Genomic DNA, 12,469 nt, shown 5'->3' with positions numbered 1-12,469 from the left:
ATATATAATAAATGTCAACCCATTGGTGCCAAACATTATAATTCGGGGTAGAGATGGAAAACCAATCATTTGTATACCACTTATTTATTTTATTGGTTGGGATGCTTACTGATTAATACAGTGCACAAAACTCCAGGGCAGGGGTGCGTCTGTCCACCCTGCCACACCAGGTTGGGCGCCTATCATTGCCTGCCGATTTTGTCCTATGGTTTGGCACATATCATGTACCAAACATGGTGTAGCAGGGTGGGCAGGCTAACTAGTCCTGGAGTTTTGTGTACTGAGTCTGTAACAATCAGTACCAGGTTTGGTGCATATAATGTGCCTGCAAATTTCTCCTATGGTTTAGCCTTGATTAAATATATTGGTATACCATTGCTCATTTTGTTCGTTGAAACACCAGATATTATAATCTCCCCACGTCCTAACATAACATGGGAACAATAGGGGATTGTAAAACTTAATTTCAACTCTAGATTTGCCTCAGGAAGAACATAATGTTCAGATACGGGCAATAAACAAGATTCTAGAGTTTTAAAATCAACAAGAGCTTGGTTAATAAATAAACCAACATTTTTATGTCGGTTTATTGCTCTAATTGATAATTGATTTTGTTCCGAAGAAGGGTAAATATGCCTTGAATGTTCGGAGGTGGTCGATTTTTCGCTGGTTTCCAAAAAAACTAATGAATTTCCCACACATAACAACCAGGGGTGCTGCGTTTTTATTCCATAATCTGAGAAATTGATTGACAAGCTCCTCCACGACCATTCACAAAAACCGCTCTTGTAAAGAAGGAAGGGACAAGGTACAGAATTCTTCCAAAGCACCACAAATATTGTACACGGGCTCAATGTACTAGTTATAGGCTCAGCTTTTACAATCGTTCCGTCCTCCACTCCCCCATTTAAAAAGCATTGTGTTTGTTTCTGCCATGTCCAGGCTGTTAGACTGAGGCACCAAATACTATTATTACTGATAGAAGTACCAACCATATTAGGTTCTAAACTTCCACCTAAGATCACCAACTCTGGGTCAAAATCATCAACAAAAACACAACATTTGGATGAAGCCATGGGTGGTGGGGAACTGTCAGATGTGAAAGGCTTAAGCGTCCATTTGCTTTGAATCGTATCATAAACATGAAGAGCGTTAGAAAAATGATCCAGTCCTGTGTTCCCAAATAAACTCGGTCTTGGCGGGTTCCTTCCACCAAACAGCAATAGATATTGTTTATAACTGCAGAAGCAACAGCTGGCTTTAGGTGGAGGTATCTTACCCTGACATACAGGTCTCGTCCATATTAAAGTATTCATATCAAGTTGGAATAAATCGTTAAAAAACGTATTATTGGATCCACTTCCCCCAAATACAAACAAAGATCTTGTATAGTCATTGTAGCAAACTGAATGATCACTTCTGTGCTTTGGATTATAAGTCGTATTCTCTTCTACACTATACAGTTCAATTTCTCCACTTTTTAATCGTTTTTCAAGAACTGAGTTCAAATTTTTTTCCACCCCTCTGATAATTCGATGCCACTTCTTACACACGAGGGCGGCAACATCAAATTCTTGGTAAGGACACAAGAAGCGAAAAATCTTTTCTAGAATTTCCTCTGGAAGTACGTCCATTACCGAAGGTTCAGCTACCATATCCATTATCAGAATCTTTAAAACAAAATACGAAATTGTTAAAGTTATTTTCCAAGGAAATTGAGTTTTTAACCCATAAACATGACCTCGTTAGGGATTTTTCAATATATCGGAATATAATAATAGCAATAAACATATTTTAAATTGTATTGAAATACTATTGCAATATTTTAGAAAAAATATCGTAAGGCTTTTTGTTAGAAACACTTTTCTACGACATGATTTTACATTTTAGTGAAAAAAAAAATGCTTTAGATAGAAGTTAGAACACTATAACCAGATTTGCAGAATAATTATTGGCAATTTACAAATCCATAAATCATAAAAGACACTAATGAAGGAATGGGTTGAAATTCTTCAAAAAAACAAACATTTAAAACCTGACAACCTAAATCCCAATTCCCGAACAAAAACACCAATGAATCACCTTCTCTATACAGTAGGGATCTGGTGCTACAAAAACATAACAGTCAAAAATAATGTCCAACCAACTGCTTAAAAAGAGATGCAGTAGAGTGGGGGGAGACGGGACACCTTTAGCACATAAAATATTCAAACATTCCGATTGTGTTTTAAACGATTAACAACGGTTTATGAGAGTCGTGTGGTTGTGGTTTCATTTTTATTTGAATGTAGTTTGTTTAATACCAAATAAAGCCAGAAAGTTGAATAAAAAGTGCCCCATCTTCTCCCACCCCACTATATTCTATTACACTTACACACAAAACCTATAAGACACTTTCCACAGTCCACACATAACTAAAGCCAATAAAGAATATTGCATCCATTAAAATCAAAGGTTAAGGCTTGTTCTATGCAAAAAATAAAAGAAACAACAAATTTTTGCCATAAAAAATTGTAAACAAAACCTAATTTAAAAAGCAGGGCACATTTTTGAGATTTTTTCTTAAAATATTTATTTATTTTGATTTGTACCCTTTCTGTTTCCAAGCTTTTACAAGTTTAGAAGCACAGAACAATGAATACGCATGCATTAATATGGTTAATACCACAAATATATAGTTTAATACTGAAAGCGGCATTTTAAACAATGTTGTTTGTGAAGGATTGGTAAAATTTAACCAGGCTTTGTATAACAAAGCTGGTACTAAAGTTGCAAGTGAGAAATAAATATAAATCGACATTTGTGTAGCTTTGTTTTTATGCAAAGACGAATACCCAATGAAGGTTATAAAGGGTGCTAACATGTAAACGTATTCCCAAACTTCAACTTGGGGAAGATACACGTTCAGGAACCTTATTTCCAAGTCTTCTTGCATGATATGAATCAGGACTACAAGCATTGGCAAAAATGAGAGCAGAAATAGAGTCTTTATGGTCGATTTTAGGCTCGCGCTTGTCTTGTATTGCGAAGCAACTTTCTCACGGAAGGAATGATCGCTACCGTCCGAACCGGCCACTGTTTTTCCGCTGTAACTTGACATTTTGGAAAAACTATCAAAAACCGAACAAAATGACACCGAAATATATATATACTTTGCTTTCTTCGCTAAAAATTTGCAGAAATCTTGCAGAAAATAAAAAGCAAACGTGTGACAAAATAGAAATACTGTTAAAATTGCAAATTACGATCTCTATGTTGTTTACATGCCATAGATATCGTAAGCAGGTTATATTTGAGGATTAAAATATTATTTTATTTGCTTCTGTAGCAATAACCACACAGCACACACAATTAAAAATGTTTTATGTATTGCATGAATATTAAAACAAACTAATAGATGTAGCTTGTTTTACAACCAGAACTTTCTGATAGACTATGACAGTTTCGTTGCACAGTGATACTGAGGTGGTTTATATAAAAGCAAGCCAACTTTAAAGTGTCAAGTTTTGACAGCCTCGTGTCGCTAGGCACCCATGGTAGACTTTGCTTGAGTGTTTCAAACGCTCTGCTTAGAACTCGCATCCTTGATCGCTCCCGGAAATTTGCTGCATTCCTGCCGTGTTCCGAGGCTTCCAATCTTCGCCGTTTTGTGCTCATTTTCCCGATGTCACGTCGCGCGTGTTTTTGGTTACTTGGTTCTATAATTTTTTCAGTTTCGTCGCGTGTTTCGAGTTTGGTTCTATCTTTGACGTCACAATTTGTGCAAGACCTTCCATCAACAATAGATTCCTCACAACGTAACAATACGTCATCATATTCTACGTCATAATCGCTTAAATCGAACACGTCATAGTCGATATTAGAACACAATTGAACGAAATCTTCAGGGAGAATATCATCGAAGAACTTCTCTTCCAAATTTGTGTTCATGATTTGATAAAACTTTATAAGTTTTTCACTTTGCAGTTAATTCCCTTTTCGTTGTTTTATTTATTCTGATCTTCGCTATTGTATATGAAGAGATAAAAAAATATGTTGATACCAATATATCCTCAGTATCCTGCGAATACGGCTCTTCACAACAAGCACGCATTATATATATATATATATAGGTAACACGGTGGGCGTGAGAAGTATACACGATAAAGTAGAAAAGCGGAAATAATGTCTACTCTACACGTGTTTCGTCACAATATAACATCAATACGTCTCGCGATACGTCTGTTCATGACGTCACAAGGAATATTGTTACGACTCCAAGAAAATTTAATAATTCCAGAATTACGCTGAGTTAGGTCTCGCGTAAGAACAATAGCCATTGTTGACCATTGTTTATTCACGAAGGTCGAAACCTTTAACACTTCCAAGCTGTCCAGGAAGACCTACCGCGACAGTGTTGAACAATTTATTTTGTTATCATTTCCATCGCAGCTATACCTACAGTACTGTATACAGAATGAATGTAGCCTCGCGTGGCGGGACAGCGGCGAATCTTATAACACGACTGTTCCCCGTTTGGAACTTTGTGGGTGATTATTTTTTTCTTTATTTTTTTATTATTTAATGTAAGGTTGACAATTTGGACAACCAATTAGTGACCACTGGGTTGGAGCAATTGCCGGCAGAATCGAGCCTCGTACCCTCTGGGCTGGAGGCAAGGAATACACCTAGTCTTGATTTGGACATCACTGAGACGGAAATTTAGCGACACGTAATAAACGGTCATTGTTTCAACATAAGGGACACTGTCAGTCACTTACTGACCCTTGCAGGTAGGGAACGTCACCTTATGCTCCCTGTCGACTTATTAAAAGTAGAAAAATAAAGATTAACATCTCATTGCATACTACATATGGTATTTGGCTCCATATAGACCTCATGCTCACTGTCGAGTTAGGATACTTTCATGTTTATCCTTGGGGCGGAAAACCAAGACGTTTAATTAATGGTTGTTGCACATCATATATCGTGTAATACACACACCTCATGCTCACTGTCAAGTTGCCGAGTATAAAACATATTTTTAATCCTTTAGTTATACAGTAGGATGAGGGAAGATGGGACACCTTTTCGTTCTATTTTCTCGTCCCATTCAGTAGTAAACAAGGAACATTTAAAGAATTATAAAACCGTATTCCTACGACTTCCATTGACCGTTGTTAATTGTTTAAAACACGATCAGGTTATTTAAAAAATTATGTGATAAAGGTGTCCCATTTTCCCCACACTGTACTATACTTAGTATCCTTCAATTATAATAAAACCGGTTCTACTAGCTGTATGCTTGTAGTTAAACATCTTCTACTTTCATTTGTGTTTATTATAAAGACAATATACATTATTCACAAAACAAAGAACATTATTCTCAACAAACATTGTGTTACCCCCTTCACTTGGTGTGTTATACAGTCATCATAATTCATTTGTTTAACAACAATCAGATATTATGACATCACAAAGGGTGGTGTTGGTCACGCAACAAACTATTGTCCAGCCCAGGAGTTTGAAAATGGATCTGGAAATTTAAAGAAATGTATTTGTTAAAAAAATATAGAAATGTTAAATTTAAACATTAGAACTGGTGCTGTCGCTCAATTGTTAGTACAATAGCACGCCGGCCTCTAGCTTAGAGATACTGAGTTCAAGGCTCGACGCTGGTACCATTGTTGGTGTATGTGCCACTAACGGGTTGTCTAAATTGTCAGTCATACAGGAAAACAAAAAGTAACACACTCGGACACGCGGTAACTTGTAAGTGGGCACGAGGTGTATGAAACAGAACACTCGTATTATACCGACTGTCGTTGTCCCGCCACGCGTTATAACAACCAACTTTTCCAGCTATGCAACGATAAATAAGTTACATTTATTCATTTAAGTGGCAAGCAGGCATGAGGTGTATGGAACAAAACGGGAACACCCATGTTATAACAACTGTTGTTGCCCCGCCACGCAAGGATAACTAAGTTACATTCATTAACTCAATATTGATTGGTCGTTTTAAATTTGAACCATCCAATGAGATACCTTGTTTCCCTGGTTGGTATTTGAACCATAAAACATAAACTTTGATTGGTTGTCAGTTTGTTGGAAATGGCGCTCATGGATTATCCCCGAGACTGCGGATTGTCCCGAAGTACTTCCAGTGCTAAGTAGACCGGGACGGACTCCTTGCTGCTACAAGTGGTGAAAAAACGATTCATTAATAAAGTTGCGCGTTAAGTTGAATAGTTTTGTTTTACATGTCAGGGAAAAAAATAAACGCATATAAAAAAGTGGGCAGTACAATAAACCCTTGGAATTACGGTATCAATCAATTAACAATATAAACAATAAGGTTCTATCAGTTTCACAGGATTGTGAGCTTTTATAAAGGTTTGGTACCTACTACCCATGCAAAAGGTGTAGTGCCCGCACACATAAATTACCAGCACTGAGCTACAGGACATATTAGGTTTTTACCTTTACTGTGCCAACCCCATGTATACTACTTTGAATGTAATAAATGTAACTTATTTTATCCTCCCATGGCTGGAAAACGACAGTCGTTATAACACGGGTTTAACACCTCGTGCCAGCTTATGAGTTACCATGTATGTTACTTTGTAGGTGATTATTTTTTTGGGATTTTTTATTTTTTTTATGTATGGCTGGTAATTTGGACAACCCATTAGTGACCACTGGGTTGGAGCAATTGCTGTTAAGTGTCTTGCCCAAGGACACATACGCCCACAATGGTAGCAGCGACGAGCCTTGAACCCATTACCTAATGGTTACAGGCAGGCGCGCTAACCACTACGCCACAGCGCCGGACGACTTACCACAGTGGTTGGTCTAGATAACCCAGCACTAGCAAGCAGTCTTGTCTTATGAGCTTCCTGGTCCCTTAGTTTGATTGTGTGTTGGCAGATAAGGGGTCCCAGGGACCCGTACTCCTTAAAATATTCCTCTGGAAGGTCAGGTGGTTGGCGGATGTTCTTTATGACTGGACCGCAGTGTTTCTAGGGAAGATAGGGGTTACACACATATTTTCACTGTTGAGATGCTGAAGCTATTGCAGTGTGTGGATAAGAAGACGCGGTTTACTAATTTAGACAACCCATTAATGACCACTGGGTCGGTGGAATTGATGTTAAGTGTCTTGCTGGTTACACTCATTCAAAATGGCTTTTCATGGTTGGTGGAAACTTGACTTATCCAATGTTGCCACTTCCATGCCCACAATTATCCATAGAAATAGCAAAACAATAGAAATCTTACCACAAGTAATCCACGTAAATGTTCGGCAGCGGTTCTATCGATCGGGTTAAGTAACGGACTCTCCAGAATATTCTTTATCCTTTCCCCTTCTACTTGCAACCGTGGTAATGCAAGACTCTGGACAACCTGGGAAAGGGGCGTGTTAAAGTTATGTTTTAGGGTAGTATGTTAAAGTCTTGTGTGTGTGGACTGAAAGTGCAAAAATTGATCAAACTTTTTCACAATTTTTTTTAAACATTTATTTAAAGAAGACATTTTAACTAAATTAGCACAAACTACATTTTAAAGTCTGTAATATTTAAAATATTCGATTTAACACAAAATTTCTTGTATCTAAATAATATATACATAAGTTATATAAGAAATCTATGAACACTTAGTTATATAGGATATAAAACTTACATCTGTTCCAAGTTCAGCCAGGCCTGCTACGCTTCCATACCTTGCTGCTAGTGATGATTTATCATCGTGTAAACACTGTGTGTGATTATAAATATAGTCAAAATCAAGTAAAAGCTTCTTTAACTTATGCCTGTTTAAATAAGATCAAAGCATAAGAAAAAATTGAAAAAAGTGCTAGCGATAATTTATGTGCAAACTTTGCAAAATAGAAGTAAAGTTAAGTGAATATTTTACAAAATTAACTGCAAAACATGATTCAATCTCAATGTACAGTCTGGAGCGTTTAAGACCAAACTAAAGCCATGAAAATGCCATACACACAACAAAACTGTGACAAGAACACAAGAGAAAATCACATAAGAAATGATACATAAATTTCATACATACATACAGTGGCGCAGCCAGGGGAGAGGTTTCAGGGTCGTGACCCCCCCCCCCTTTTAAACCCAAAAGAAAGGTAATTAAAAAAAACACTTAAAAATTATTTTTTTTTAATTTTTTTGATTAAACCCCTCCGTCCCTTATATTTTTTCGGGCTGTGCCACTACATACATATATAAAAATCATACATAAATTTCATACGAGAAACCACATACCTTGCAAAATGTTCCTGTTATCCTGGATTGAATAAGATTAGTTGATGTGCTGAAACTCCTGCACACCTGTGCCATCAACCTAGCAGCATAATCTCTTAGAGCCCAATGGTTGTCCACGTCGGGTCTCGTACATAATTGCCGACTCACAATGCATGTCATTACAGCGGGTATCATCTCGTGAAGCTGACTCAGCAAAATTTAAAATGTTAAAAAAAACGGAATTGACCCGTGGTTATCTGTTTTACCGAATTATAAACCGATAACCTTTAACCCAATAGTATGAAAATAACTATTTTAGTAGTAGATTTTACAATTTATGATTGTAGGACTAGTACAAGTATTTTAAGTCACCCTACACAGAATCAAATATAGCACACTTTTTACTTTAAATATCATTGAATCTTCTACATTTACTTTAACTATAAATAAGTTTACATAGTTTTACTTACTTGAATTTAATCTGTAGGCTACTGCATACTGTTAACTTACATATTTTAAAACCTACAAATATGCTAACAAACAACTTACATATTTCTCCAAGTTAAGGGTTGAATTATCCATGAGAGCTTTCACCATCCTCATTAAATAAATGAGAAGTGCGAGGTTATTTTGAACCACGTTTACTCTCACGCCTTCAGATACAAACGTACTGAACCTTGGTAGCATCTGGGATAAACCAGGATCTGTGGCCAAGCTTTGTAACGCTTCCTGTGAGAAGGAGGTTTAATATTTCTTAGCGTCGATGTCTATTTTGTATGGGTGGGGTCCTGCAGTGAGGCATGTCATGGAACCTGGAATTTAAGCCAGAGTTGGCCCATTACCCCAACATTATATATGGACATTCTATTCTATACGAGTAAGGTCCTACAGTGAGGCACGCCATGGAACCTGGAATTTAAGCCAGAGTTGGCCCATTACCCCAACATTATATATGGACATTCTATTGTATATGAGTGAGGTCATACAGTTAGGTAAGCTATGGGACCTGAGAATTAGGTTGAAGTCTTGTCCATTACCCCAACATTGTATATGCTGCATATGCACTACCTATTCTATCTAAGGGGGGGTCAGGCAGTGTGACAGGCCTAGTGCCTGAGATTAAATACTATGTACTATGTATGTACCATCCTTATACAGCTTCCCATACACCAAGTCACCATTGTTATGCCCTTATATATGATCATGTATCCTCGCATGACGGAGCAACAACAGTCGTTATAACACGAGTGTTCTGTTTCATACACCTTGTGCCAGCTAACGAGTTACCACATATGTAACTTTGTTGGTGATTACTGATTGTCACACGCTCTAAATTTCTCATCATAAACCACATACCGCTCTTCTTGCTTCACTAGATCCAACAGCAGCTTCCGTTATCTCTTTATAATAAAGTTGTTGTTCCACGGACAACTCATGGGTAAAACGAGCTTTCAAAGGAACCAATGATGAACTTTCAGGTTTCTGGGGAAAAACAAAGATAAACATGCGATGAATTATTTGAGCCAAATTTAGTTATATGCCCATAGCTTTTTTTAAATGCAGAGGAGACAAAAATAGTAGAAATTGAATATTTTTATTGTTATCACGCCATAAGATAAAAACCAATTTTTTTTTCATATAAAATAATATTAAGACCAATGTTTCGTTGCCATCTGGTGGGCCCTTACCCCTTTTTACGGTATTACCAATACACCTACCTTAGCTGAGGTAAGAGGGTTATTATTTGGTACAGTGCAACTTTTCAAAGCATCCACGCCAGTTCGAACATTCTTGACTTCAGGCTTCTTTAAAACATCGATGGAAAAATGAGTTTCAGGAACTGGATTTTCAGGAACGCTGGGTTGGACTCCTTCTATTGCTAACCAGTGGGCTGGGAGATAATAAAAAGAGTGTTATTGTTTATTTGTATGTGGTGGGGTAAAGCGAAAATGTTATAATAAAGGTGTTCTGTTTTATACAACTTGTGTCCGCTTACAAGTGCTGTGGGGATAGTTAAAGTTTGCTACTTGTTTAATCTTATGTGGTTGAGTAAGAACAGCTGTTGTTACACAGGTGTTCTGTTTCATACACCACGTGTTTGCTTAAAAGTTACCACGTTTATAAACTGCTTGTTCTTATGTGGCAAAGCAACAATAGTCGTTATAACACGTGAACATTATAACACAGTGTTTTATACACTAAGTGTCTGCTTATGATTTACCTTGTATGTAACTTTTTAGGTTTTTGTATATCTGTCAATTTGGACAACCCATTAGTGACCACTGGGTTAGAACAATAACTGTTACGTATGACTATCTGTCTGAGGACACATACATACACCCAAAACGGTAGCAGCATCGAACAACAAACCTTTCATTGCAACATCGTGGGGTATTTTGGGTAAAACCCCGTTAATTATGTCGTTTAAATCAAGTTCCTTTTCTTCGATAAAATGAAGCTCTCTACCCCCACCACTGGCGAAACGAAACGGAATAAATTCGTCGGAAATGAAGCCGTACAATGGCTCCTGGTTCTTGGACTGTAAATATGAATGAGGTTTAAATTCTATTCTATAAGGGTGAGGTCTTCAGTGGGGCACCTGAGACCAGGGATGTAGGTATATTACCCCAACACCCAGGGTGCTACCATCTAGACCCCACTGAAGCAGTTTATAGACACTCAATAATAGAGATTCTATTCTATAAGAGTGAGGTCTTCAGTGGGGCACCTGAGACCAGGGATGTAGGTATATTACCCCAACACCCAGGGTGCTACTGTCTAGACCCCACTTAGGCAGTTTATAGACACTCAATAATATAGATTCTATTCTATAAGGGTGAGGTCTTCAGTGAGGCACACCTGAGACCTGGAATGTAGGTCTATTACCCCAACACCCAGGGTGCTACCATCTAGACCCCACCGAGGCAGTTTATAGACACTCAATAATATAGATTCTATTCTATAAGGGTGAGGTCTTCAGTGAGGCACACCTGAGACCTGGAATGTAGGTATATTACCTCAACACCCAGGGTGCTACCATCTAGACCCCACTAAGGCAGTTTATAGACACTCAATAATATAGATTCTATTCTATAAGAGTGAGGTCTTCAGTGGGGCACCTGAGACCAGGGATGTAGGTCTATTACCCCAACACCCACAGGGGGGGCAGTTTAAAAACACCTAAGTACAAATAAAGTAGGATAATAGATACAATAGCAAGCATCACCTTCAAAGTATTATCAATGTCTTGACATGTGAGTTTATTGCTCTTCCGATGGCTGCAAAATTTCACTGCATCCTAGAAATACATGAACTTTAATATGTTTATGACTCCATTTGTTAGTCATTAACAGTTTTGATACTAAGATCTTAATGCCTCTTGGTTTACAAAATATAACAGTGGTCTAGTAGTACATATTGAGGACATAACATAGTTTAAGTTATATAAATGCATTTTTTCAACGTTTACAAATTCATATTGGTAGTTTTAATCTTCAAGTAAGAGATTGAAATTGAGCGTAGTAATTTTAATCTATACATTTGCCATGTTAAAGTCTAATTAAGATGAAAATGGGTAATTGAAGATGAAACGAAACCCAACCTGTATTATTTCTTTTAATCTGAACGTGGTTTCTTCCGATAAATATTTCGTTGCATGATTGGGAAGTTGAAGGATCCCTGCTGTTTCCCCGATTGCTTTTACTGTGTCCACAGAAAAATATAAACTTGTCGACTTCTCACTGCTGCCTCCGGTGGCATCAGGTTTATCATCAGCCATTATACTATTTCTTAGCCGTCTTAAATAGGGAAAGGTGGAGTCAAAATTTGGTATTTTTTTGACAGGTAATTTTGTTTAGAAAATGACATAGCCTATCAATCATATAATAGTGAGTTTTTTGCCTAGAAGTTCGAAACCACTAGTTTAAATGTTAAAAAAAAGTGTCCAGAATAACTGACAGTAGAGTAAAATAAGGCTAAGCAATAATACAGGTCTACTAGTAGCGGACATCCAAGAAAATGGGTCTTTCCCCTAAATAAATTATTTCTTAGAAAAAAGGCAAAAAATTGAAATGCAAAAGTAGTGACACTAATTGGAGTTGTGCCAGACTGCAGAGTATGGCAGGTGCACGCGCGATTTTTTTACAGACTTTCGGTTATGCACGCCACAATTTGTCCTACGCACGCCAATTAATTAAACAAAGAAAAAAATACGTATTAAATTAAGTAAGATT

General features: G+C 37.3%; 3 protein-coding genes across 4 annotated transcripts; all 3 read right to left on the bottom strand.

Moving 5' to 3' along the window:
• Positions 1–190: 190 nt before the first annotated feature.
• Positions 191–1,676, bottom strand: LOC149734417 (F-box only protein 42-like). Its single transcript, XM_089881673.1, has one exon. The coding sequence runs from the start codon at positions 1,659–1,661 to the stop codon at positions 339–341; it is 1,323 nt and encodes a 440-aa protein (XP_089737799.1). The 5' UTR covers positions 1,662–1,676; the 3' UTR covers positions 191–338.
• Positions 1,670–3,230, bottom strand: LOC149734416 (protein jagunal homolog 1-A-like). Its single transcript, XM_089881685.1, has one exon. It carries the CDS (start codon positions 3,098–3,100, stop codon positions 2,576–2,578), a length of 525 nt encoding a protein of 174 aa, XP_089737811.1. The 5' UTR covers positions 3,101–3,230; the 3' UTR covers positions 1,670–2,575.
• A 2,071-nt stretch (positions 3,231–5,301) lies between these two features.
• Positions 5,302–12,152, bottom strand: LOC149734415 (transcription initiation factor TFIID subunit 6-like). Of its 2 annotated transcripts, none has more exons than XM_089881668.1 (12): positions 11,839–12,152; positions 11,464–11,535; positions 10,608–10,776; positions 9,956–10,128; positions 9,594–9,719; positions 8,787–8,966; positions 8,259–8,441; positions 7,663–7,737; positions 7,261–7,386; positions 6,822–7,001; positions 6,028–6,174; positions 5,302–5,515 (listed from the first exon to the last, which is right to left on the bottom strand). In XM_089881668.1, exons 1-12 carry the CDS (start codon positions 12,013–12,015, stop codon positions 5,453–5,455), a joined length of 1,671 nt encoding a protein of 556 aa, XP_089737794.1. In that variant the 5' UTR covers positions 12,016–12,152; the 3' UTR covers positions 5,302–5,452. The 2 variants fall into 2 exon arrangements, with proteins under 2 accessions (XP_089737794.1, XP_089737793.1); XM_089881667.1 differs by having other exon boundaries at positions 6,028–6,177; positions 11,839–12,150.
• Positions 12,153–12,469: the final 317 nt, after the last annotated feature.

This window comes from Ciona robusta, chromosome 7 (assembly GCF_009617815.1).
Source record: "Ciona robusta chromosome 7, ASM961781v2".
Taxonomy (NCBI): domain Eukaryota; kingdom Metazoa; phylum Chordata; class Ascidiacea; order Phlebobranchia; family Cionidae; genus Ciona; species Ciona robusta.
This window is presented reverse-complemented; position numbering and strand designations above follow the sequence as displayed.

Bases quoted from the DNA above. Each gene is read 5' to 3' on its own strand.
- LOC149734415 (XM_089881667.1), bottom strand. From the start codon at position 12,015: ATGGCTGATGATAAACCTGATGCCACCGGAGGCAGCAGTGAGAAGTCG. The intron at 8,967-9,593 runs GTATGTGGTTTA...TCCTTCTCACAG, and splicing joins CTAGTGAAGCAAGAAGAGCG to GAAGCGTTACAAAGCTTGGC. The intron at 7,738-8,258 runs GTATGTGGTTTC...AATCACACACAG, and splicing joins TAACAGGAACATTTTGCAAG to TGTTTACACGATGATAAATC.
- LOC149734417 (XM_089881673.1), bottom strand. From the start codon at position 1,661: ATGGATATGGTAGCTGAACCTTCGGTAATGGACGTACTTCCAGAGGAA.
- LOC149734416 (XM_089881685.1), bottom strand. From the start codon at position 3,100: ATGTCAAGTTACAGCGGAAAAACAGTGGCCGGTTCGGACGGTAGCGAT.